General features: G+C 45.9%; 3 protein-coding genes across 5 annotated transcripts in view; all 3 read left to right on the top strand.

Moving 5' to 3' along the window:
* The first annotated feature begins 1,937 nt into the window (after positions 1-1,937).
* Positions 1,938-7,729, top strand: LOC149440470 (uncharacterized). 3 transcript variants are annotated; one of them, XM_089658561.1, is made up of 6 exons: positions 1,938-2,047; positions 2,134-2,257; positions 2,374-2,471; positions 2,852-3,052; positions 3,208-3,343; positions 5,787-7,729. In XM_089658561.1, the coding sequence occupies exons 2-6, from the start codon at positions 2,173-2,175 to the stop codon at positions 7,046-7,048; spliced, it is 1,782 nt and encodes a 593-aa protein (XP_089514687.1). In that variant the 5' UTR covers positions 1,938-2,047; positions 2,134-2,172; the 3' UTR covers positions 7,049-7,729. The 3 variants fall into 3 exon arrangements, with proteins under 3 accessions (XP_089514687.1, XP_089514688.1, XP_089514689.1); XM_089658562.1 differs by lacking the exons at positions 2,374-2,471; positions 2,852-3,052 and adding an exon at positions 2,476-2,675; XM_089658563.1 differs by lacking the exons at positions 2,374-2,471; positions 2,852-3,052 and adding an exon at positions 2,578-2,675.
* LOC149440471 (uncharacterized) overlaps positions 1,982-27,793 on the top strand; it is a 66,842-nt gene continuing 41,030 nt past the window's right edge. The window contains exon 1 of the mRNA XM_089658556.1: positions 1,982-2,047. The gene's annotated coding sequence lies outside the window, so the exon portion shown is untranslated. The remainder of the gene's footprint in view (positions 2,048-27,793) is intronic.
* Positions 17,776-25,468, top strand: LOC149440472 (uncharacterized). Its single transcript, XM_089658578.1, has 4 exons — positions 17,776-17,828; positions 19,068-19,285; positions 19,414-19,552; positions 22,163-25,468. The coding sequence occupies exons 2-4, from the start codon at positions 19,136-19,138 to the stop codon at positions 23,377-23,379; spliced, it is 1,506 nt and encodes a 501-aa protein (XP_089514704.1). The 5' UTR covers positions 17,776-17,828; positions 19,068-19,135; the 3' UTR covers positions 23,380-25,468.

The raw sequence follows: 27,793 nt of genomic DNA on the forward strand, positions 1-27,793 counted from the left end.
ATTGTGCCATCATTGGAGTCAGTGGGATGAATATTGTGCCATCATTGTTGGTGTTGCTGACAGTGGGAGAATAATGCCCCAAGGCCTGGATAAATGCAAAGAGCCTCAGTTTGGAGAATACTACTTTAGAAGATCATTCTGTGACCAATGCCTTCTTGCTAAAAGTGGTCTCTCCTTTTCAATGTGGATATTGTTTTTCCATCCTTCTATCCAGCACCCATGTGTGGCATAAATGTAAGATTCGAATAGTTGAGATGTGGTCAGTAGAAATATGTCATTGTATATCGAGCTTAGTTCCATGTTATTAAAGATGTGTTCAGTATTCAGTCAGAGACATATGTTCACCAATTAGCATCTGAAAGGACAGAGCATCTTCTAGGCTGGAGGTGACACCTGGATGCCAATAAAATGTTGTCACCTATGTAGCCAGACTTTCCCACCTTCTTGAAGTTTAAAAGAGGAGCTCCAGCCATTTCGGATTCGGGAAGCAACAGGAGACCAGGAGTGGCTCCGAGGTGTCTGGGAGCTATGACTTATATCAGCAGATCAAAGGAATATATTTCATCTCTCATAAAAGCTAAAATAATAGTTGCAGAGAGATGAAAATACTTTCTTCTGATTGGACACACTGTAGGCTACATCTGCATGTAAAACTGTATTTGTAGCCTATGTAGAATCCCAGAGAAACTCAGAAAACGGTTATATGGCACCTGATTGCGGCAGCTGAACAGCGAATGGTACGTTCGCGATCGGACTGATGCGCTGGTGTCGGAAATTCTACCCCTGACTTGGTGATTCAAACTGTTCCTGGTCCAATTGACTTTGGGCACTTCAGTACCCAGAACATCCTGTGGGCTGTACAGGAACACCCCCCAGGGTTGATTGGCCAAGGACTAATGTCTAGCCTACGTCTATATTTCAATAAATTGAGGACCGTGTGATTTGTACGGAGCCGGTTCTATTTGACTGAATCGCTGACTTTCTCTGACTTGCTCCAGTCGCAGGATAACTCTTGGTAAAAGTTTTATTTCTGTTTTTATTCCCTTTTATTTTATAGTCAATAGTCAATTGTGTGTCTTTTTGCATTTTCTGTAATTGTTTCTTCTTTGTACATATTTATGCTCCGCCCACTTTCGGGATATTAAATCATAAAATTAATAAGTGACTTCTGGGTACTAAGCTCGGAGAGATAGTATTGTATGTTAGTGTCTTTATAAGCTTGATCATGTTCATTGCCAATCTGTATGCAATTGCACTGCGTGTTGGCAGATTGCATGCAGATTGTAAGGTAGCAGATCTGCCAGACAGAGATCTGTGTGTGTGTGGTGGCCCAGCAGACCAGTCTGCGGACAAACTGTTGGGTGGTGGCAAGCTACCGTTTGTGGGGTGTCTGGTGTGGGGGGGGTGTGAACAGTGGAAGAGTGATTAACACCGGGGTCCTAGCTTGTATCTGCCTGTGTGTGTGGTCAGCCAGCTGGATTGGAGTCTCCATCTAGTGGTGGCCACAGGCAGTGCGGGCTGTGAAAGTATATCACGGCCAGTCTTATATATATCCAAAGTAAGTCCCCCTCATTCCCTCTTTACCCCAAGTCACGGCTGGATGTGCACGCCTCTGTTAGCTAGTCGCTGTGGGCGTGGGCGTGTGGGTTGGATCCTTGACACCATGCACTAGTAGGAGATTTCTCTCCATGGCCTTGAAGTTGTCCAAGCTGTCTGTGTCCATCTTTCACCATCATCTTTGGTCAGGAAGAGTGACTATCTTTGTCCTAATGGATATATCCTAGAAAAGGTGCTCTGCCTTCTTGTTCCACTACTTCTAGATGGACTCCTCGGGCCAATGTTGGGACCTGTGGTCTACAAAAGTCTTTCTCAAGCTCTATAACAAGGAGGAACCCTTAAAAGAACTATGATCTTATTGTTGGTGTTTCCATACAGAGTATCCCTTCTTCGGAATCTGGTGAAGAGCTAAACATCGCGCTACCTTCACCTCACTCCCTGACTCCTAAGGGAACATGAAGGTTCCAAAAGTCACCACTGAACAGGAGAGGTGAGCGGTGCCGGGAATTCTGGGACATTCTCCAGTAACAGACAAGGGATGTGTCTGGATGGTGACTGTATCATTGTGTGTGTCAGGTTCCTATAAGGTGTCAGGGTGTCACTGTCTATTTCTCCATGGAGGAGTGGGAGTATTTAGAAGGACACAAGGACCTCTACAAGGACGTCATGATGGACAATCAGCCGCCCCTCACATCACCGGGTAAGAGGAGACTTTATTGGAAAGGAGAGAGCAGTACGGAGGGTCCACCTAGATCCCCCATCATCTGATAAACACATAGAAACAATGGATTCAGTCAGTGTGTGTGTTTCCTACAGATGGATCCAGTCATGGGAACCCACCAGAGAAATGTCCCCGTCCTCTGTATTCCCGGGATTCCACACTGGAAGGTCGCATCATCCCGCACCATCATCAGGTAGGTGGATCCAGTAATGGGAACCCACCAGAGAGATGTCCCCATCCTCTGTATTCCCGGGATTCCACACAGGGAGGTCACACCATCCCTCACCATCATCAGGTAGATGGATCCAGTCATGGGAACCCACCAGAGAGATGTCCCTGTCCTCTGTATTCCCGGGATTCCACACAGGAAGGTCACACCATCCCTCACCATCATCAGGTAGGTGGATCCAGTCATGGGAACCCACCAGAGGGATGTCCCCGTCCTCCGTATTCCCGGGATTCCACACAGGAAGGTCACACCATCCCTCACCATCATCAGGTAGATGAGGCACAATCACTGGTAGTTATGATTTATACACAGCATGTTTGTTACAATCTCATTATTATATTTAGAATGGAAACCTCGCGGATTTTAAAATCATTATCAAAGAAGAGTTTAAAGACGAGGATGATGAGTATGGTGTGATGGAGTTTTCAGAAGGACACACTGATTTCTATAAGGATGCTATGAAGGAGCCAACTGAGAGATGTCCCCATCCTCGGGAGTCTCGGGATTCCACACAGGAAGATCACACCATCCCTCACCATCATCAGGTTGGTGGAGTTGAGGGTCGGGAACATAAAGTGATGGAACACTCTGACATGTGGAGACGATGTGTGGACTCTACAAGATGAGATGTTCTATGTGATCTCACATCATAAATCCTTCTATGTTACAGATGTTATTTTCTGCCATTCTGTTGGTTTAGGGTGAAGATCTGATGAACATGAAAGTTGAGGGTGAAGTAGAAGAGACGTATGTGAGGGATGATCAGCAATATACGGAGGAGGCTGGAATGAGGAGGACATTCATAGAGGAGGACACCCCTACAGAGATCAGCACAGGTGACCAGAATATATTCTCTGTTTGTTGGCCGGGGGCACTCTGTTGCCCCTTTAGGAGATATACTTCCAGGACGGAGAATGAGTTCATTTCCTCCTGCCAGTATCCTATAAATACTCTAGGTGAAGCTTAGCTAGAGGGAGACCTGCCTTGGCTGATGGGATGATAGGAGCCAGGTGAGGAAGATCTGACCTAGAGGTAAGCACCATTATTCTTTGCAACCCCTGGGGTGGTCACACCAAGGTACACCACCATCTAGAACAGAACTGTTGAATGATTAATAGAAAATTTGAGGATGAAGTAGAAGAGACGTATGTGAGGGATGATATGGAGCAGGATGGAATGAGGAGAACATTCATAGAGTAGGACACTCCTACAGAGATCAGCACAGGTGACCAGAATGTATTCTCCTCTTATCTCTGCTCTGTTTGTTGGCCAGGGACACTCTGTTGCCCCTTTAGGAGATATACTTCCAGGACGGAGAATGAGTTCATTTCCTCCTGCCAGTATCCTATAAATACTCTATGTGAAGCTTACCTAGGGGGAGACCTGCCTTGGCTGATGGGACGATAGGAGCCAGGTGAGAAAGATATGACCTAGAGGTAAGCCTCATTATTATTTGCAACCCCTGGGGATGATATGGAGCAGGATGGAATGAGGAGGACATTCATAGAGGAGGACACTCTTACAGAGATCATCACAGGTGACCATAATATATTCTCCTCTTATCTCTGCTCTGTTTGTTGGTCAGGGGCAGCTTAGCTAGGAGGAGACCTGCCTTGGCTGCTGGGAGGATAGGAGCCAGGTGAGAAAGATATGACCTAGAGGTAAGCACCATTATTCTTTGCAACCCCACGGGGTGGACACACAAAGGCACACCACCCTCTAGAACAGAACCGTTGAATGATTGATAGAAAAGTTGAAGATTTCATGGACTTTTAGAGGGACCTTTTCAGATAAAATTGACTTGGATTGAGCTTCTGGCTGCTTCCTATGTCTGAAGAAGATCCTTAGTAACCTTGCTGCTGTGAAGTGGGGTAATACCTGGTTAAGCCCGTGGTAGACTGTACATCTCATGAGGTGAAGAAGATCTATATGAAGAAGAGGGATTCTGGGGGACCCAACTGCATGGTCGGGCTAGGAAATGGTGGTGGGCAAGGAAGTGAAAACCTATGCTGAAAATACATACCAGTGGTCTTGTCTATCAGCACGGTTCCGTTGGCTGAGGGCACTCACTGCATCAAACGTGATGACTCCATCAAGATTGATGCAGTGAGTGCCCCCAGCCAGCGGAACCGTGCTGATAGACATGACCACTGGTATGGTGAGCGTGTGCACATGGCACACCTTGTCATAGGCACACCGTACCGTAGGTGTAAAGGTGGTGATGGGTACTTAGAAGGCTGTGGACTATGTGCGGCCTGGGAGTTAGGCCTTGTATTAGGCGGGCACTGATGGAGGACATGTAGGTGACTCAAAAAAATGGCAGCCGTCTGCACATAGACATCAACTCCCTTTTGCGTTTCGCCCTTCTTGGTGCTTAATTGTAGAGTTGTCTCTGTGCAGATGGCCGCCATTTTGTTGTCTACTGGAGCCTGACAAGCCGATTATGTCTGTCTTGCACCAGACTGTCCACTGGCTTGGATGGTAGATGTGACCATGGGTACGGTATGTGCGTGCACAAGGCGGACCTTGTCTTTGGCACAACATACGTGCAGGTTTAAAGGTGGAGATGAGTATGTAGAGGGCTGTGGCCTTGGAGGTAGGCCTTTAAACTGCCCTGTTTTTGGTGGGCCTTGATGGAGGACATGTGGGGGGTCTCAACAAAATGGCGGCTGTCTGCACACAGACACCAACTCCCTGTTGCATAAATGTGAATGAGATGGATAAAAGATGGCTTCAGCTCCTGTTCTCCACCTGTAGGAGGTATTCAAAGGTAAGCACACAAACAACATGCTACAACTTGGAAGGCGTGATGACATCACTGGTGGAGTGTAGAATAGAGAATTCCATGGTGTAATACTGTTAGGCCACTTGGTACTCACAAATATAGGCAAAGGTAAGCACACAAGCACCACGCTACAACTTGGAGGGCGTGATGACGTCACTGCTGTAGGGCCTTCCTACGCGTTTCATCCACAGAGACATCTTTGATCACTTGTGGGGTGGTTCTCCCAAACTGAACTTTAATTGTCCTCAGTAGCAGGGGTCCTCTGACCCACCACCTAGGCCTGTATGAGAACAGCACACAACTGTCCGTTGCTATGGGTTCCCCCAATTTGTGACAATGCCGGATTACCATGGAAGTGATCTGGGGGAAGGTCCAAAGACACTGAGCAGTTTTACTGAGCTGGACCCACAGAGAACATCTGCTTACCTGAATCTACCTTTATCCAGGATTAGGCGAACTGGTTTAGTGATAATATATTTAAATATTTTTTCCAGGACACGTCATCGAGAAACTCTCAAAGGATCGTTCCACTTTACTTCCAGATTGTAAAATTGAAGATGAGGACATCACCGGAGACTTTGGTGGACCGTGGGATCCCTCCGACTCTGAGCAATTTCGTACTGTGAGGGTTGGCACCGAATTTCAGCAGGAGAAAACCTTTTCCGATCCTGAATGTGCGGAAAGTTTTCTCTTTGATCCGAGTCTCTACGCCCATCAGACATCTCACACGGCAGAGAAGCCGCACGCCTGTCCCGAGTGCGGGAAATGTTTTACCACGAGGTCGCTAGTTGTCAGACATCAGAGATCTCACACCGGGGAGAAGCCGTACTCCTGCTCTCAGTGCGGGAAATCTTATTCACAGTCTTCAAAACTTGCCAGACATCAGAGATCCCACACGGGGGAAAAGCCTTTTTCCTGCCCGGAGTGTGGGAAATGTTTTGTAACGAAATCTGAACTTGGCTCACATCAGAGGTCTCACACGGGGGAGAAGCCGTTTTCCTGCCCCGAGTGCGGGAAATGTTTTGCACAAAAATCAAAACTTGTCAGACATCAAAGGTGTCACTCGGGGGAGAAGCCGTTTTCCTGCCCTGAGTGTGGGAAATGTTATGCAGTGAGGTATGACCTAGTCGTACACCTAAGGTCTCACTCGGAGGTGAGGCAGTATTCCTGCTCCGAGTGCGGGAAATGTTTTAAAGAGAAGGCCCATCTCTACACTCATCAGAAAATTCACACGGGAGAGAAGCCGTTTTCCTGCCCTGAGTGCGGGAAACGTTTTACAGAGCTATACCAGTTGAAAAGTCATAAGAAAACTCACACGGGGGAGAAGCCATATTCCTGCTCTGAGTGCAGGAAAGGTTTCTCACAGAAGGCCCATCTTTACAGACACCTGAGCATGCACACGGGGGAGAAGCCATTCCCCTGCTCTGAGTGCGGGAAATGTTTTGTCAGCAAGTCGCACCTTGGTAGGCACCAAAGAATTCACACCGGGGAGAAGCCATACACCTGTCCCGAGTGCGGGAAAAGTTTTGCACAGAAGTGCCATCTTACCAAACACCAGAAAGATCACACAGACGACAAGCCGTATTCTTGCTTTGAGTGCGGGCAACGCTTTTCACAGAAATTGCTACATGACAGACATTGCAGAACCCACCTGGGGGAGAAGCCGTATTCCTGCACTGAGTGCGGGAAATGTTTTCCATTTAAATCGTATGTCATCAGACATCAGAAGACCCACAGAACCCTGAAGGCGCGATAGTTCCCTGAGTGCTGTCCTCTAATCTTCGCACTGTGAGGACATCAGAGTTCACAAAGTTCTGTCTGAAGGGGGGGAGGGGAATGTCCTGGCTGGGTTAGTCTCTATGGCAGTGTAGTCCGATTTCCACTAGAGGCTGCTTGCGGATGAAGAGTAGGGGAGATCAGACTACACGACAGCAGCCGTGCTATGAGTCTACACAGGCAGCTGCACTTGCTTGGAGAGCGAAACAAAAAATATACATTTCAGCCCCTTTCATTCTTTGTATGTTGATTGATAAAAGGGTAAAGGAAATAGCAGAGAGCGCCAACCAAGTGCAGTGTATAGGAAAAGAGTTAAAAAATAGCATTTGTGTGGAGAGCGAAACAAAAATATACATTTCAGCCCATTTCATTCTTTGTACGTTGATGGATAAAAGGGTAAAGGAAACAGCAACTTAGTTGGCGCCCTCTGCTTTTTCCTTTAAATATGGCAGAGTTGACTTCAGTCCCATTGAGGCGATGCCACGGATATGTTTGGATCTATGGACTTTTTAGTATGATCCTGCACCCCCCATGGCACATACAGTACTTGTGTTTGATTATGTTGTAGCTCAGCTTTATCCCTACCTGCACCATTCCCAATAATTCCTTGTGATCGATAAAAGGGTGCCTTCAGATTACTATTAAAGTTTTTTTTATTGTATTTTTTTGTCTGAGTGTTTTTGTTTTGTAGTTTTTGAAGGAGACGACTCTCTCCCTTCTCATAGACCTCAGGACGTCTGTAGTGTAGACCTCAGGATGTCTCATAGACCTCAGAACGTCTGTAGTGTAGACCTCAGGACGTCTGTAGTGTAGACCTCAGGATGTCTCATAGACCTCAGGATGTCTGTAGTGTAGACCTCAGGATGTCTCATAGACCTCAGGACGTCTGAGTGTTTTTGAAGGAGACGACTCTCCCCCTTCTCATAGACCTCAGGTCATCTATCGTAGACCTCAGGACGTCTCATAGACCTCAGGACGTCTCATAGACCACAGGATGCCTCATAGACCACAGGATGCCTGAGTGTTTTTTTGAAGGAGACGACTCTCCCCCTTCTCATAGACCTCAGGACGTCTCATAGATCTCAGGACGTCTGAGTGTTTTTGTTTTGTAGTTTTTGGAGGAGACTACTCTCCCCCTTCTCATAGACCTCAGGACATCTGTAGTAGACCTCAGGACATCTCAGATCTCAGAACGTCTGAGTGTTTTTGTTTTGTAGTTTTTGAAGAAGACAACTTCCCCTTCTAGTAGACCTTAGGACGTCTCCTAGACCTCAGGACATCTGAGTGTTTTTTGTTTTGTAGTTTTTTGGAGGAGACAACTCTTCCCCCTTTTCATAGACCTCAGGACATCTGTAGTAGACCTCAGGATATCTCATAGATCTCAGGACGTCTGAGTGTTTTTGTTTTGTAGTTTTTTGATGGAGACGACTCTCCCCCTTCTCATAGAACTCAGGATGTCTCATAGACCTCAGGACGTCTGACTGTTTTTGTTTTGTAGTTTTGGAGACAATTCTCCCCCTTCTCATAGACCTTAGGACATCTGTAGTAGACCTCTGGATGTCTCATAGAGCTCAGGACGTCTGAGTGTTTTGTAGTTTTTGAAGGAGACAACTCTCCCCCTTCTTATAGACCTCAGAACGTCTGTAGTGGACCTCGGGACCTCTGAATGTTTTTGTTTTGTTGTTTTTGAAGCAGACGACTCTCACCCTTCTCATAGACCTCAGGACGTCTGTAGTATACTCCAATGATAAGTCCATCAGTCCATAGACCCATCTATCATTCCTCCTGTAATTCCTTCTCCGCACCATCACCACCTACAACCACAAGGTCATCTTTCTTCCTCACTTTCACATCACATCTAACATAGAGAAACCCCCCTCCATCTTTTCTATGTCCCCTGTCCCTCTAAACAAGAGGATCAGCATGAATACAAACAGCCCAGTCTTGGGAGGAGCCAAGCCGTGTTTCTAGAATACCAACAAAAATGATCAGATTCCTAGCTCTGCTTAAGCCTGGCCTCTCCTATACATGGACAATCTGGGTGTTGGTCATTATAGTCTATCTCCATTCTCCACTCCAAAATATGAAAAAATATCAGCCACACACCACCTAGCACCTCTTAATGTATTTAATTGCCAGTAAGTTGACTGCATACAGCAATGTCTCTACCCGAGAACCAACCTTCCTTGATGCGACCCGAGAACCAGCCTTCCTTGATGTGTTTCACCAAACCTGGCTTGCTCACAATGATAGGGGAAGTCTATCTACTGGCTTGCTCACAAGGATAGGGGATAGACTTCCTCTGTCCTTTTGAGCAAGCCAGGAGTAGATAGATCTCCCCTATCCTTGTGAGCAAGCCAGGTTTGGTGAAACGCATCAAGGAAGGCTGGTTCTCAGGTTGCATCAAGGAAGGCTGGTTCTCGTGTCGCATCAAGGAAGGTTGGTTTTCAGATGGAGATGTTGTATGCAGTAAACTTATTGACTATTAAATCATAGTGATAAGAGCTAAGCAGTGTGTGGCCAACCAACTAAATGATGGCATTTTGGCCACGCCAACTGCCTCACAGAATGCCTCTAATTATATAGAGGAAGCCTTTTTTAATCTTTTTTTTCAATAGAGGAACCCATAAAATATTTTTCAGATCTTGGGGAAACTTGCCTCAAAAGAATTCATTGGGATCAATGGACAAAATGCCCTTTACATTAGTGGTCAGTAGAAAGAATGCAACCCTTGCTGGTTTTGCTAAGTGCCATTGGCCCTGGAACTATGGTGGTGCCATCAAATAGGATGTCAATCATCCACAGGCCAAGGAACCCCTAGCAACCTCTGGAAGAATCCTAGGGATCCACAGAACCCTGGTTGAGCATGGCTATTATAGGGCATATATCTACTATACAGAAGTGACTACTCTAGGAAACCCTAAAGTTTTCAGATCTTGGGGAACCCTGACTAAAATCAATTCATTGGGGGTAAATGGAAAAATGCTCTTTACATTGGTGGTTAGTAGAATACAACCCTTGCTGATTTTGCCAAGTGCTGTTGGCCCTGGAACTATAGCGGCACCATCAAATGGGATGTCAATTAACCACAGCTTAAGGAATGCCTAGCAACCTCTGGAAGAACCCTAGGGATCCACAGAACCGTGGTTGAAAATGGTTGTTATAGGTGACTACTCTAGGAACCCTTAACATAATTTTCAGATCTTGAGGAACCCTGACTGAAATAAATTCATCAGGGGTCAATGGAAAAAAATGCACTTTACATTGGTGGTTAGTAGAAAGAATGCAACCCTTGCTAGAGCTTCCCTTTGATGAGTGTCATCAAATGGAAGCTCTAGCAAGGGTTGCATTCTTTCTACTAACCACCAATGTAAAGTGCATTTTTTGGAGCTTCACTTTCATTACCTTAATTTTGGAGCTTCCCTTAGAGAATATATCCCTGTTGTGTCCTAGGTATACCTTGGGACAGGGGATCTTATTCAATAGTTGGAGTTCCTGAAAACAAGCCCAGCATCGTGATGTGATTGTTATTTCATCATCATTGTTCTCCTGAGCCAAAGATGGGTATCCTAGAAATTTTAGAGCTTCGCTTTGCTTACCCTAATTTTGGAGCTTTTCTTTAGTTATCTTAATTTTGGAGCTTTTCTTTAATTAACTTAATTTTGGAGCTTCTCTTTGATTACTCTAATGTTGGAGCTTCCCTTTGATTACCTTAATTTTGGAGCTTTCCTTTTATGACCCTAATTTTGGCACTTCTCCCTAATGACCCTAATTTTGGAGCTTCCTTTTGATGACCCTAATTTTGGAGCTTCCTTTTGATGACCCTAATTTTGGAGCTTCCTTTTGATGACCCTAATTTTGGAGCTTCCCTTTGATGACCCTAATTTTGGAGCTTCCTTTTGATGACCCTAATTTTGGAGCTTCCATTTGATGACCCTAATTTTGGAGCTTCCCTTTGATGACCCTAATTTTGGAGCTTCCTTTTGATGGCCTTAATTTTGGAGCTTTTCTTTGATGACCCTAATTTTGGAGCTTCTCCTGAATGACCCTAATTTTGTAGCATCTTTTGATGACCTTAATTTTGGAGCTTTTCTTTGATGACCCTAATTTTGGAGCTTCCCTTTGAGGCCTTAATTTTGGAGCTTTTCTTTGATGACCCTAATTTTGGAGCTTCTCTTTGATGACCCTAATTTTGGAGCTTCTCTTTGATGACCCTAATTTTGGAGCTTCTCTTTGATGACCCTAATTTTGGAGCTTCCCTTTGATGACCCTAATTTTGGAGCTTCCCTTTGATGACCCTAATTTTGGAGCTTCTCTTTGATGAGCCTAATTTTGGTGCTTCCCTTTGATGACCTTAATTTTGGTGCTTCCCTTTGATGACCTTAGTTTTGGAGCTTCCCTTTGATAACCCTCATTTTGGAGCTTCCCTTTGATGACCCCAATTTTGGAGCTTCCCTTTGATGACCTTATCACAGAATTAGTGGTAACTAGAACCCTGTTCTTGGCCAGAAAAACAATAGCACATCATTGGCTACATCTGTAACCACCCACAACATGTCATTGGATAGATAAGAAGAAATCCATCCTACACTTTCAAAATTTGAGATAGCTCTCAAAAATTTGAGAAGATCTGGCGTGAGTGGTTTAAGACTAGACTCCAGCACCCCTGCTTCAGTTATGCATTAAATTCTTTGAAGAGCATAGGCCTCAGGATAAATAGTTGTACCTCCTAATATCTACTCTTTGTTCTTACTGCTGGATATGAATGATAAAATATTGAAAACAGTTGTTTTATTATCATAAATATAATCTTTTATTGTATGTGTTTATTATATGTAACACTTTTCTGGAATAATTACACTACGTTTTTGCATGGTATGTTGGCAACAGGTAGATGAACAGCTGTTTCACTTTTTTTATGTATTTTGTGACCACCTAGGAGCGCAGAGAGAGCACACCCAACATGCGGGTGTTCATTGGGGAAACTTGGGGTCTAGACAATAGAAAACTAGTCCACAGAACAACACAAGACACAGCAATGAAGAATGATCCTCAGGGTGGCAATATGGGGAGCAGAGGGCAGGTAGTCCACAGGGCAGAGTAGGGTTAAGTCCACCACCCAGGGCAAAGGGTTCTGGGCATTGCAGGGCGAAGTCCAGCACCCAGGGCAAAGGGTTCTGGGCAGAGCAGGGCGAAGTCCAGCACCCAGGGCAAAGGGTTCTGGGCCGAGCAGGGCAAAGTCCAGCACCCGGGGCAAAGGGTTCTGGGCAGAATAGGGTTAAGTCCAGAACACAGGGCAAAAGGTTCTGGGCAGAATAGGGTTAGGTCCAGCATACAGGACAAAGTCTTTAGCACAGGGTAGCAATTCAGGGACTCCCCAGCCAGCAGTGGCCTCAGCAGAGGAAGTCTAAGCATATAGGCATGGAGAAGGAGGTCCAGCGGACAGGTTCCTTCACCAACTCTTCACAGGTCTTTGGAGGGCTGTGTGTCCTGGCCGCAGCTTCAAGACCACACAGGCAACAGTTGACGGAATAGCAGAAGGTAGAACAAAGTCCCAGTGTCCGGAAAGCCACAGAGACAAAGTAGGACTACACATTCCAGCAGTACAAAAAGTAAAGCATAGGTCAATGCATCTCCTGGTGAGGCCTGCAGCCATGAGCTGCTCTGTCCATCCTGACTCAAGCTCTGCACATTCTGAGAGTTTTCTTCCAGCATAGGGAGATTATATTGTCCTTTCAATTTGACCAAGCCTCAAGACCCTGGAAAAAGGCCCGAAGAAGGTGACATTGGCGAGGAAGAGCATGAAGGTTGCATGGAGGAAGGCATGATGTGCAAATATGGTGTGTATAAGCACACATTTTGTTCCCAAAAAATGAGATGGGTATACTGTACACCATATGAAAGGTCCATCTCCATTCCTCACTATAACGTCATGTTCCCAACAAATGAGGAGGAGATACTGGACACCATATGGAAGGTCCATCTCCATTCCTCAATATAACGTCATGTTCCCAACAAATGAGGAGGAGATACTGGACACCATATGGAAGGTCCATCTCCATTCCTCAATATAACGTCATGTTCCCAACAAATGAGGAGGAGATACTGGACACCATATGAAAGGTCCATCTCCATTCCTCAATATATTGTAATGTTCCCTACAAATGAGGAGATACTGGACACCATATGAAAGGTCCATCTCCATTGCTCAATAGAACGTCATGTTCCCAACAAATGAGATACTGGACTCCATATGAAAGGTCCATCTCCATTCCCTTATGTATTTATACATGGTGATCATATCCCCCTTCTGTATTGGAGACATCTTGTAAGGATGATATTCCACTGCATAGCTTGGTGTCATCTTCTAACACTGGAATTGTACTTTAACTGCTTCCCACTGGCCTATAGACAAATGACAGCTGGATGGGAACTCTGGTTCTTGGTGTAAATTATACGTCATCCTCCTCAGAACACGCCTCACTTGGGCCCCACGTGCCATGCTCCAGCACAATCTGTTACCCGCTGTGTCCAGCGGACACAGCCGATGACAGATCACTGTACCAGGCCACTGCCGGTACCAAGTTTACACTGTGACCAATCACAGCAATCACATGACAATTGTACACAATGGATTGCTTCAAATCATGCCATTCATTGTGTACAACTGTGTCGCTCGCTGTGATTGGGCAATGATCACATGGTACAGACAGGGCTAATCGCAGCCCACCTGTACCATGTGATTAGCTGTTGCCAATCACAACTAATCACAAGAATACACACTGAATTAATATATTTCTTTCAGTAAAAATGGTTGTTTAGAACTGTGAAGATCACTAGTAAAGGCCATTATAATGTGTTATTAGGAGTACAGGCCAGTTGCTCGGCCATAGACCTTCATTTGACAATGCTTTAATTTCCTGCTTGTCTATTTTTTGTATTTATTCTGGCTCATGTATGCTATTTCTTAATTGCTTCATTCTGGGCTAACACCGCAACATCCAGGCTGAACGGTGTTTTTCTGATCCTGTTTCGACCATCTTTTGCTACGGGTGGTGGGTTTGTTTCCTGGTTTATGGTTAATCACTCCTTTTCTGTACACTGCCTGTGTATTATTTATTTTTCTGAAAATTTTATAAAAACGAAGTGAAAAAAAAGTAAGGGTCCCAACACTGAACCTTGGGGTACACCACAAATAAAACTGGACCTTTGGGTACACCATTAATAACAATGAACCTTGGAGTACACCACTAATAACACCGAAGCTTGGGGTCACCACCAACACTGAACCTTGGGGTACACCCCTAATAACACTGAACCTTGGGGTACACCCCTACTAACACCAAACCTTGGGGTACACCACTTACAACACTGAACCTAGGGGTACACCCCTAATAACACCAAACCTTGGGGTACATCACTTACAACACTGAACCTTGGGGTACACCACTAATAACATTGAACCTCAGGGTCCACCACAAATAACAACACATCTTGGGGTCCACCAGAAACACTGAACCTTGGTTACACCACAAATAACACTGAACCTTGGGGTCCACCACAAATAACACTGAACCTTGGGGTACACCACTTACAACACTGAACCTTGGGGTACACGACTAATAACATTGAACCTTGGGGTACACCACATACAACACTGAACCTTGGGATACACTCCTAATAACACCAAACCTTGGGGTACATCACTTACAACACTGAACCTTGGGGTACACCCCTAATAACACCAAACCTTGGGGTACACCACTTACAACACTGAACCTTGGGGTACACCGCATACAACACTGAACCTTGGGATACAACCCTAATAACACCAAACCTTGGGGTACACCACTTACAACACAACCTTGGGGTACACCGCATACAACACTGAACCTTGGGATACAACCCTAATAACACCAAACCTTGGGGTACATCACTTACAACACTGAACCTTAGGGTACACCCCTAATAACACCAAACCTTGGGGTACATCACTTACAACACTGAACCTTAGGGTACACCCCTAATAACACCAAACCTTGGGGTACATCACTTACAACACTGAACCTTGGGGTACACCACTAATAACATTGAACCGCAGGGTCTACCACAAATAACACACCTTGCGGTCTACCACAAACACTGAACCTTGGTTACACCACAAATAACACCAAACCTTGGGGTACACCGCTAATAACACTGAACCTTAGGGTACACCACTAACAATCTGACAGGGCCTTCCCACCCCCCCTAAGAAAAACAAGGCACAGTTTATCAGGCTTCAGTTTGTTAATGAACACAGTGATTGATACTGATCGCTCTTTGTGTCCATTCAGGAAAGGAAGGGTCTGGTAAATATGATGTATTTTCCAGACTCTCTCTCACTCCCCATCCTGAAGGATCCTATTGTGTGCTTGCAGCTGCTGGTGAGAAGGAGAGGAGGAAAGGCGGCAGCACTGTGGGGGTGGGGGCACACGGGAACCTGTGCAGCAGGGGGAATTGTATGATGCACAGGGAGGGTGATGGGTGTGGCGGGGAGGGGGGGCAATTACTGGAACCGATCCCCTGTATGGTTCTCTCTGCAACAGCTGAAAGCCAGTGGGAGAAAGATGAGAAGAAGCCAGCTTTCAGCTGCTGCAGAGAGAGCAATACAGGAGATCGTTTCCAGTAATGGCACCCCCCACTGTGCTGATCACCCCCCCAGCCCACATCCGATTCCCCCAGCTGCCTGGGCCCCCCTGCTGGCCTGGGCCCCGTACAGGAGTGGTGGTACCATCTTATCCACGGCCTTGAGTGCGTTACACACAGAGCAGGGTTCAGGATTGCATTTCGTAAAGGGTTCAGTTGTGCATTTTCATGCAGGTTGCATGGTTCAGGAGTGCATTACGCACAGAGAGTAGGGTTCCGGACTGCTTTTTGTAATGGGTTCAGGGTTCAGTTGTGCATTTTCATACAGGGTTCAGGAGTGCATTGTGCAGAGAGCGTAGGGTTCTGGACTGCATTTTGTAAAAGGTTCAGTTGTGCATTTTCATGCAGGGTGCAGGGTTCAGGAGTGCATTACGCACAGAGCGCGGGTTAAAGAAGTGCATTATGCACAAAGTACAGGGTTCAGGAGCGCATTACACACAGGTCGCAGGGTTCAGGAGTGCATTATGCACAAAGTGCACGGTTCAGCAGTGCATTATGCACAAAGTGCAGGGTTCAGGAGTGCATTACGCACAGAGCGCAGGGTTCAGGAGTGCACTATGCAGAAAGTGCAGGGTTCAGGAGTGCATTATGCAGAAAGTGCAGGGTTCAGGAGTGCATTACGCACAGAGCGCAGGGTTCAGGAGTGCACTATGCAGAAAGTGCAGGGTTCAGGAGTGCATTATGCAGAAAGTGCAGGGTTCAGGAGTGCATTACGCACAGAGCGCAGGGTTCAGGAGTGTATTATGCAGAAAGTGCAGGGTTCAGGAGTGCGTTATGCAGAAAGTGCAGGGTTCAGGAGTGTATTATGCAGAAAGTGCAGGGTTCAGGAGTGTATTATGCAGAAAGTGCAGGGTTCAGGAGTGCATTATGCAGAAAGTGCACGGTTCAGCAGTGCATTATGCACAAAGTGCAGGGTTCAGGAGTGCATTACGCACAGAGCGCAGGGTTCAGGAGTGCACTATGCAGAAAGTGCAGGGTTCAGGAGTGCATTATGCAGAAAGTGCAGGGTTCAGGAGTGCATTACGCACAGAGCGCAGGGTTCAGGAGTGTATTATGCAGAAAGTGCAGGGTTCAGGAGTGCGTTATGCAGAAAGTGCAGGGTTCAGGAGTGCATTATGCACAAAGTGCAGGGTTCAGGAGTGCATTATGCACAAAGTGCAGGGTTGAGGAGTGCATTACGCACAGAGCGCAGGGTTCTGGACTGCATTTCGTAAAGGGTTCAGGATTCAGTTGTGCATTTTCATGCAGGGTGAAGGATTCAGGAGTGCATTATGCACAAAGCGCAGGGTTCAGGAGTGCATTACTCAGGGTGCAGCTAGAGAATAATGACTGAATTCTGTCTCACTTGATGGACGCTCTTAGGATGACAACTGTAGGCTGGGCTTGGTGGATGAGCTCCAGTTGGATTCCGTGTTGCAGAAACAACACAGAAACCCTGGCAGGCACTGGACAAGCCGGGAGCATCTTGTTGGCGTCTATGGTCTGATAGTGACCCATGGGCAGGCAGGAGGGACAGAGACACCTAACACACCCAGAAGAATATCAGATGTGAAGATCCATCAGGTGGCATCGCTCTAAAGCAAAGAGAAGATTCCAGGCGGGAGTGCCTTTCCAGATACGTATAGACTCTTCCTTTATAGAGATTTTTGCCTTCAATTTTTTTCATTAACAAGGTTGATTTACAAAAGTAACAGAAGAGATATTAAAACTAGGATTTTGCCAAATTTACCAAAATTTCCTAAAAACAAAAGCTACATGTTCCATTCGTTTAGCAAACTTGTTATTTCAATAGACCACATGCTTCAGAATTTTAAAATTTTGGGAAATGTAAAATATTTTCCACCCAATGTGGTTATAATTTTGATACGATGTTGGTTAAAAATACAAGTAGTAAAAGGACGTAAGCGACACATATGCTGCAGAAATGAAATCCGCCACATGGTGGAGACCTTAAATACTTCCTTAACCTCAAAGACAGGAAGTGATGTCAGAGTATAAATAGGAAGTTCCGAGTGAGAGGTGAGTTGGGAGGAAGTAGAGAGGAGACGTTGCTGGAAGTGGCAGCAGAGGAGGTAATGAGATCTGATTTTATATTTACACCCAGTAATCCTCTTGTCACGTCTGTCCTAAATATAGAACCATTTATCCAACCGTCCATCCGGAGCCTCTGGTTTATAGACCGGATACGTCCTAAATATAGAACCATTTATCCAACCGTCCATCCGGAGCCTCTGGTTTATAGACAGGATACGTCCTAAATATAGAACCATTTATCCAACCGTCCATCCGGAGCCTCTGGTTTATAGACCGGATACGTCCTATATATAGAACCATTTATCCAACCGTCCATCCGAAGCCTCTGGTTTATAGACCGGATACATCCTAAATATAGAACCATTTATCCAACCGTCCATCCAGAGCCTCGGGTTTATAGACCGGATACATCCTAAATATAGAACCATTGATCCAACCGTCCATCCAGAACCTCTGGTTTATAGACCGGATACGTCCTAAATATAGAACCATTTATCCAACCGTCCATCCAGAGCCTCGGGTTTATAGACCGGATACATCCTAAATATAGAACCATTGATCCAACCGTCCATCCGGAACCTCTGGTTTATAGACCGGATACGTCCTAAATATAGAACCATTTATCCAACCGTCCATCCGGAGCCTCTGGTTTATAGACCGGATACGTCCTAAATATAGAACCATTTATCCAACCGTCCATCCAGAGCCTCTGGTTTATAGACCGGATACATCCTAAATATAGAACCATTTATCCAACCGTCCATCCAGAGCCTCTGGTTTATAGACCGGATACGTCCTAAATATAGAACCATTTATCCAACCGTCCATCCAGAGCCTCTGGTTTATAGACCGGATACGTCCAAAATATAGAACCATTTATCCACCCGTCCATCCAGAGCCTCGGGTTTATAGACCGGATACGTCCTAAATATAGAGCCATTTATCCAACCGTCCATCCAGAGCCTCTGGTTTATAGACCGGATACGTCCAAAATATAGAACCATTTATCCACCCGTCCATCCAGAGCCTCGGGTTTATAGACCGGATACGTCCTAAATATAGAGCCATTTATCCAACCGTCCATCCAGAGCCTCTGGTTTATAGACCCCATATGTCTTAAATATAGAACCATTTATCCAACCGTCCATCCAGAGCAGTGACTGTTTATTCTGGCCTGATGAGGGTCTCACAGGTTGGAAGATTGATTGCTTCCATCTTCCTCTGAAAGAAGCTTCCAAAACTTATAGTTACAGTGAATGCTTTTGTTATATTTTCAGGGTGGAAACCCTGGGGATAATCTGTTGCTAAAGAATAGTTTAAAGTGGAAGACAAGGCATATGGTGTGATGAAGGAGCTTTCTGAAGGACACAAGGATCCCCACAAGGACATTATGATGGAGCCATCTGATGAAAGCAACTCACCTGAGAGAAGTCCCCATCCTCTGGATTCCCAGGATTCCACACAGGAAGGTCACACCATCCCTCACCATCATCAGGTAGAAGAATTTGGAGCAAGTCCAACTCAATAACATTTCAACCTGTATCAGACAATCATCTCTGAGGTCTCTGGGTATCAGTGCTTATGTTTTGAGGACGTTCCTTTTTATCATTTTGTGGTTATTAGGGTGAAGAATTGTTTGAGATAAATGACGAGGTGAAGACGGAAGAAGAAAACACAGATGTGATGGGTGATCAGCAGTGTTCGGAGGATGTGGTTAGGGTTACAATCAAAGAAGAGGAATCTTCTCTAGATATCAACTCAGGTGAGTAAAGGGCAGAAGCTGTTCAAGTATGGAACCTCACATTTTGGAAGCTAGGGGCTGATCAATCATAACAAAATGTTGAAACGTATGTAGACAGGTGCAGTCTGTTTCCTCCATTGTAGGTGGCACTCCAGTGGTACTGCAGTTGGAGAGGAAGTCAAGAGAAACCTGGTTTCTCTATGGTTTCCTCAGTTCCCTGAAGCAGCGTTCTGGTTGCCTACACTGCATCCAGGTGACCCTGGCAGCCATCTTGGGTCAAGCAGAGTCTTGTTAAGTTCCTGCACCCATGTTTTGGTGTGCTTGTGGCTAATAGGGACAGCACTAATGGTAGAAAAAGGTTCCAGAGGAGTAGGTAAAGAGCAGCGCCTACATCTACACTTCCTCAAGCTCCCTCTCAGGTTAGACCGGCCATGCCGCACTCCACCGCCCTTGGAAAGCACTGTCTTCAGCTTGGGCCTATCACCGTTGACTCTCCGCTGCATTGACTGTGCGTTTACAGACTGGCGTCTCACCACGCGGAGCTGTTCTGCAAGCTCCTTAATACATTGCTTTTTGTACATCATACATAGTTACATAGTTAGCCTCAGGTGGAGACACAGTCCATGTTCTGCTCATCCATGAACTTTCCTATGCAGAACTTCCTTAGCTGGAGATCTGTGATCATCACAAAGACCTTGGTTAGCACAGAGGCAACCCAACAGAGACACATGGAGAAAGGTTTGTGAGTATGACCCTTACCCAACTCAAGTCTTATTTAAACATCTTACCTTAGCAAAAGGTCCATCACCATAGTCCTATGAGTCTCACGTGGAGACGTAGTCCATGTTCTGCTCATCCATGAACTTTCCTATGCTGAAGAACTTCTTTAGCTGGAGATCCGTGATCATCACAAAGACCTTGGTTAGCATAGAGGCAATCCAACAGAGACACATGGAGAAAGGTTTGTGATTATGACCCTTACCCAACTCAGGTCATTTATTTAAACATTTTACCTTAGCAGAAGGTCCATCACCATAGTCACAGTTACATAGTTAGTCTGGCTGAAAAAAGACAAAAAAAACATCCAGTTCAAACATAGAAAAAAAAAGGTTATAATCCTATACCCACAGTTGATCCAGAGGAAGGCAAAAATCCTGGGCCTCGTTGTCATTACTGCCACTGCACCTACCCCATTCATTGGTCAATCGCAGTCCAAAATATGTATTATCCTAAATAACTACAATGTATACTGATCGCTGTCCTAATAAGAAGGGATGAGTCCAGGATGATCTAAATTCAAGAAAAAGCTCACATCAAAGATAATCAAACAATCATTGAACTAAATGTGCTTATTAAATATATCACACAGCCTTAATTATAAATAATGCAAAACCAAAAATGCTTAAAAACGGCAAATTAAACATGTCTGAATTTAAACAAGGAACAGCTGGATTGTCTAACCAAGGGGCGCTACTTACTGGTAGTAAAATAGTAAGGGGGCAACAATAGATTCCATCTAAATTCCTCAATATAACATCCTGTTCCCAACCAATGAGGAGGAGATACTGGACACCATATGAAAGGTCCATCTCCATTCCTCAATATAAGATCATGTTCCCAACAAATAAGGAGGAGATACTGGACACCTTATGAAAGGTCCATCTCCATTCCTCATATAACGTCATGTTTCCAACAAATGAGGAGGAGATACTGGACACCATATGAAAGGTCCATCTCCATTCCTCAATATAACATCATGTTCCCAACAAATGAGGAGGAGATACTGTACATCATATGAAAGGTCCATCTCCATTCCTCAATATAACGTCATGTTCCCAACAAATGAGGAGGAGATACTGGACACCATATGAAAGGTCCATCTCCATTCCTCGATATAACGTCATGTTCCCAACAAATGAGGAGGAGATACTGGACACCATATAGAAGGTCCATCTCCATTTCTCAATATGACGTCATGTCCCCAACAAATGAGGAGATACTGTACACCATATGAAAGGTCCATCTCCATTCCTCAATATAACATCATGTTCCCAACAAATAAGGAGATACTGGACACCGTATGGAAGGTCCATCTCCATTCCTCAATATAACGTCATGTTCCCAACAAATAAGGAGATACTGGACACCATATGAAAGGTCCATCTCCATTCCTCAATATAACGTCATGTTCCCAACCAATGAGGAGGAGATACTGGACACCATATGAAAGGTCCATCTCCATTCCTCAGTATAACGTCATGTTCCCAACAAATGAGAAGATACTGGACACCATATGAAGGGTCCATCTCCGTTCCTCAAAATAACGTCATGTTCCCAACAAATGAGGAGGAGATACTGGACACCATATGAAAGGTCGATCTCCGTTCCTCAGTATAACGTCATGTTCCCAACAAATGAGGAGGAGATACTGGACACCATATAGAAGGTCCATCTCCGATCCTCAATATAACGTCATGTTCCCAACATATGAGGAGGAGATACTGTACACCATATGAAAGGTCCATCTCCATTCCCAATTCTGTGCCCAAGCCCCATGAAAGACCATGATACGTGACTTGTGACTAGAGATGATACATGCGCATGCTTACGATGTAAAACTTTTCCTTCCAGCAGGTGGACCTGATGCCCATAGGAAGACAAACAAGGAGGACAATCCATATTCATGTGAAGAGTGCGGGAAAGGTTTTACGCGGAAGAGCGCCTTCATCGGGCATAAACAGATTCACGCCAGTGAAGGACCTATTTCCTGTCCAGAATGCGGCAAGTGCTTTAACCAAAAATCATCTCTTATGCTGCATCGGAAATTTCACTTCGATAAAGGTTCGTTGTCCTGCTCAGAGTGTGGAAAAACGTTTAAGACGAAATATGAACTTCAAGTCCATGGGAGGGTTCACAAGGGTCAGGAGATCTTTTCGTGTTCCGATTGCGAAAAACGTTTCTCACAGAAAGGACACCTTCTGAGACACCAGAGAAGTCACACTGGTGAACGTCCTTTTCCCTGTCCAGATTGCGGCAAATCTTTCTCACGGAAAACGCATCTTCGTAGACACCAGAGACGCCACACGGACGAACGACCTTTTCCGTGTTCGAAATGCGGCAAATCGTTTTTACGGGAAGCGCAACTTCTCAAACACCAGAGAAGCCACACGGGCGAACGCCGTTTCCTGTGTTCGGATTGCGGCAAAACGTTCTCGCGGAAAACAGATCTCATTATACACCAGAGAAGTCATACGGGAGAACGCCCTTTTCTGTGTTCAGAGTGCGGGAAATCTTTCTTACGGAAAACACAACTCCTTAGACACCAGAGAAGCCACAGCAGCGAGCGTCCTTTTTCCTGTTCGGAGTGCGGAAAATCTTTCACACGGAAGGAATACCTTCACATACACAAGAGAAGTCACACTGGCGAGCGCCCGTTTTCCTGTAGAGAGTGCGGGAAAAGTTTCACTCTAAAGGCGAGCCTTATCGCACACCAGAAAACGCACGAGGACGAGCATTTTTTTTATTGCCCGGAGTGCCCAAAGTCCTTCAAAAGTGAACCTCAGCTCCTCCTGCACCAGAGAGTTCACACCGGCAAGCGGGTCCTCTCCTGCACGGAGTGCGAGAAGTTGTTCTGTAGCATGTCGAAACTTGTTCACCACCAGAGAGTTCACACCGGTGAAAGGCCCTTTTCCTGCTCCGAGTGCGGAAAACTGTTCGCGCAGAAGAAAAACCTGCAGTCTCATCAGAAGATCCACGCTGGAGAGAAGCCGTTTGGCTGCTTGGAGTGCGGGAAATGTTTCATACGGAAGCAACATCTAGTTAAACACCAGAGAACACATAACCGTTAAAAGACGTTTTAGCCGAACTTTTTGTAGATTGAGTTATTATTTTCATAAACCAGATCTATCAACAAAAGATACACTTTATAGGGTCAGTTCGTCTAAAATGTATATTCCAGTCCATAGCGTGGTGTGATGGATTGAGTCCCCTTGGCGGGATGAATTGAGTCCCCTTGGCGTGATGGATCGAGTCCTCTTGGCCTGATGGATCGAGTCCCCTTGGCCTGATGGATCGAGTCCCCTTGGCCTGATAGATTGAGTCACCTTGGCCTGATGGATCGAGTCCCCTTGGCCTGATGGATCGAGTCCCCTTGGCCTGATGGATCGAGTCCCCTTGGCCTGATGGATCGAGTCACCTTGGCCTGATGGATCGAGTCACCTTGGCCTGATGGATCGAGTCACCTTGGCCTGATGGATCGAGTCACCTTGGCCTGATGGATCGAGTCCCCTTGGCCTGATGGATCGAGTCCCCTTGGCCTGATGGATCGAGTCCCCTTGGCCTGATGGATCGAGTCCCCTTGGCCTGATGGATCGAGTCCCCTTGGCCTGATGGATCGAGTCCCCTTGGCCTGATGGATCGAGTCCCCTTGGCCTGATGGATCGAGTCCCCTTGGCCTGATGGATCGAGTCCCCTTGGCCTGATGGATCGAGTCCCCTTGGCCTGATGGATCGAGTCCCCTTGGCCTGATGGATCGAGTCCCCTTGGCCTGATGGATCGAGTCACTTTGGCCTGATGGATCGAGCCCCCTTGTCCTGATGGATCGAGTCCCCTTGGCCTGATGGATCGAGTCCCCTTGGCCTGATGGATCGAGTCCCCTTGGCCTGATAGATCGAGTCCCCTTGGCCTGATGGATCGAGTCACCTTGGCGTGATGGATCGAGTCCCCTTGGTTGTTTCCATTCTTTGTGTTCTCCCCAATGTCAAGTTACCCTTCACTGCAAATACCTAGAGGCAACCATTTGGGGTGGGGGTGCATATACAGTTTGTATAAACAGCACATGCTCCCCCCCCCCACACTTTTTTTTTTTTTTGAAGAGTTTTGAAAACAAATCTAAAAAATATGTATGTAATATCAAGGGGTGCTGGAGGGTCTATTGATGCTGGGGGATACTTTGTTGCCAGCAAGGGTCTGTTGTTGCTGGGGTGGATTTATTGTTGCTGGGGTGGATTTATTGTTGCTCGGGTGGGGGGGGGTATTTTGCTGCAGGGAATCCATTGTTGCTAGGGGAGGGGTTCTGTTCCTCGGGGGTCAATTGTCACTGTGAGGGATCTACTGTTGAAGGAGGGGGTCTGTCATCACCGGCTGCTGGGAGAGCTATTGTTGCCACAGGCTATTTTGTTGCGGGGAATCCATTGTTGCTGGGGAGTTCAATTGTCACTGTGAGGGATCTACTGTTGAGGGAGGGGGTTTATCATTGCTGGCTGCTGGGAGATCTAATGTCGCTGGTGGGGTCTTTTGTTGCTTGGAGGGTATTTTGTTGCAGGGAATCCATTGTTGATGGGGGGAATCTATTTTTACTAGTGTGTCTATTATTGCTGGCGGGGGGTTCTTAAGTTCCTCAGGGGTCAATTATTCCTGTGAGGGATCTAATGTTGAGGGAGCGGTCTATAATTTATGGCTGCTGGATTGTCTATTGATACTGGCTGCTGGAAGATGTATTGTTGCTTGGGGGGTATTTTGCTGCAGGGAATTCATTGTTGCTGGAGGTATTTTGTTGCAGGGAATTCATTGTTGCTGGGGAGTATTTTTTTGCAGGGAATCCATTGTTGCTGGGGGACTCTTTGTTGCTCACAGGTCAATTGTTCCTGTGAGGGATCAACTGTTGATGGAGGGGCCTATCATTGCTGGCTGCTGGTGGGTCTGTTGATGCTGGCTGCTGGGAGAGGTATTGTTGCTGGCACGAATCTATGATTGCTGGGGTGGATTTATTGTTGCTTGGGGGGTATTTTGTTGCAGGGAATCCATTGTTGCTGGAGGGTATTTTGTTGCAGAGAATCTACTGTTGCTGGGGGGGGGATCTGTTGTTGCTGGGTGGTCTTTTGCTGCAGAGAATCCGTTGTTGCTGGGGGGATCTGTTGTTGCTGGGTGGTATTTTGCTGCAGGGAATCCATTGTTGCTGGGGGGGATTTATTGTTTTTGGGTTTTTTTTTTGGGGGGGGGCAATAATTTGTTTCAGGGAATCAGTTGTTGCTGGGGGGATCTATTGTTGTTGGGGGGGGTCTTATATTGCTGGCGGCAGGGGTTTAATTTTACTGTTTTTCTTGTTGGTAACCAATTGCATAAAAATTTAGCATCACAAATGGACACGTGGTTCTGTATCCTCTGAAAATGGCGGTACTAGGAGGTGGGTCAGGGGCGGTGCTCAGAGGTTGGTATGGGGCGGAGACTAGGGGTGACTTGGAAGGGGGGGTATGGGCACCTAAGCCTTGAGAATTGAATGCGCACTACCTAATATGATGGAGATTCAGATGGATGGAACAAGTAGACAACTTGACCATTCTACAACAAATGGGGAACCACCGATGAGTAGCAGCCGTAGATGTCCAATTCCCCCGGACCTTTCCAGATTTTTTTTTTTTTTATAGCCCCGATTCAAATACGTAGCCTTAATAAATTTGTACCGCCAAGTTCACTAGTTCTACGGCGTTGGGGGCATAGGTTTTTTGCAATGTAAAAAGATCTCCTTACGAGCGTAAAACAGAAGGTTCTATGTGCCACCATGGTGGCCATCCCCTCCATAAGGCTCCTTCATCACCCTTTAATCCCCAGGCAGAAAGCTTTGAGGATGCGTCTCGCCCATTATCATAGAGAGAAGACAAGACATCGGCCTATCTGGCTCCAGTAGACTTCAACAAAATGGCAGCTGTCTGAGACATCGCTTTGTCGGGCTCCAGTAGACTTCAGCAAAATGGCGGCCATCTGCACACAGAAACTTTTACGATTAGGCCCCCAAAAAATGACGAAACGTGTCCAAGGAATTCTCTACAGGTGGGGAACGGGAGCTGAAGCCATCTTTTACCCATGTCTGTATCTTCTAAAAGGGGCGGTACTAGGTAGTGGGTCAGGGGCGGTGCTCAGAGGTGGGTATGGGGTGGAGACTAGGGGTGACTTGGAAGGGGGGGGTACCTGCACCTAAGCCTTGAGAATTGAATGCGCACTACCTCATATGATGGAGATTCAGATGGATGAAAGTAGACAACTTGACCATTATACAACAACGAATGGGGAACCACCGATGAGTAGCAGCCGTAGATGTCCAACTACCCCGGACCTTTTCAGATTTTTTTTTTTTGGATAGCCGCCTGAGACCATCGGTTTGTCGGGCTCCAGTAGACTTCAACAAAATGGCGGCCATCTGCACACAAAAACTTTTACGATTAGGCCCCCAAAAAACGACGCAACACGTCCAAGGAGTTCTCTACAGGTGGCGAACGGGAGCTGAAGCCATCTTTTATCCATGTCATTACGTTTGTGCAAAAGGGAGCCGGTGCCTGTGTGCAGATGGCCGCCATTTTGTTGTAGTAAAGTAAAACTGCAGAACAGATGTTGGAACAGAGGTATAAAAAGTCATTTGGGATCCAAGGATGTTGATTTAGGACTTTTACTGGTCAAAGATGAATATTCTAAAGAGCAGTAACCCACTTTGAGCAGGGGTGAATTAAATTGAGAGGGAGTAACCAGCGCTGAATCCTCCCATTGGCAGCCATTACATGGCTTTGTTGAGACTCGTACGGTCATCTTTAGGTATTGAAGTTGCTGTAAATGACCGTGTTCCCGGGAAGGTGGCTTCTTCACCCAAGAGGTTCTCCAGAGTCTCCTTGGTTTGTAATCTAATGTAACAAGAATTAAAATCGAAGCTCCACCCCACTGCTTAAAAGGTCCAGATACAACTTTATTCCTCTTAAAACAGGGATACCATCCAAAAAGTAACCACGCGTTTCGGCAGTCCAGGAGCACCCAGGCAGACAAGCTGCTGACAAGGATCCATAGTTGTAATTCACACTGTGAAAACCTCATTGCAACTCCAATTCACTTCTGGTTTGTTCAGTCAAGCCCTGATGAAGGGGGCGCCCCTGGACCGCCAAAACGCATCGATTACTTTTTTCGGAACCCATGAAACGTGTTGGATACTTTTTTTTTGGATTGCACCCCAGGCTTTTATTGGAATAAAGTTGTAGCTGGATCTATTTTGCAGTGGTGCGGCGCTTCAATTTCAATTCTTGTTACGTTACACAACTTTGGACGGAACATGGTGGGGCGATTAGACGCAGCAGGGCAATGAAAGTGAGCGAACGTTATGTACATGTTGTGTAAAGAAAAGAGTAAAGTTAGAGATGTATTTCCGGGAGTTACTATAATATTTTAGTTTTTTCTTTCAGAAAGGATTATGGATATGTGGCGGCTTAATTAACCGCTCCACCA

The sequence above is a fragment of the Staurois parvus genome, unplaced genomic scaffold, assembly GCF_062004578.1.
Source record: "Staurois parvus isolate SC_StPar_1 unplaced genomic scaffold, SC_StPar_1.0 ptg001079l, whole genome shotgun sequence".
NCBI lineage: Eukaryota > Metazoa > Chordata > Amphibia > Anura > Ranidae > Staurois > Staurois parvus.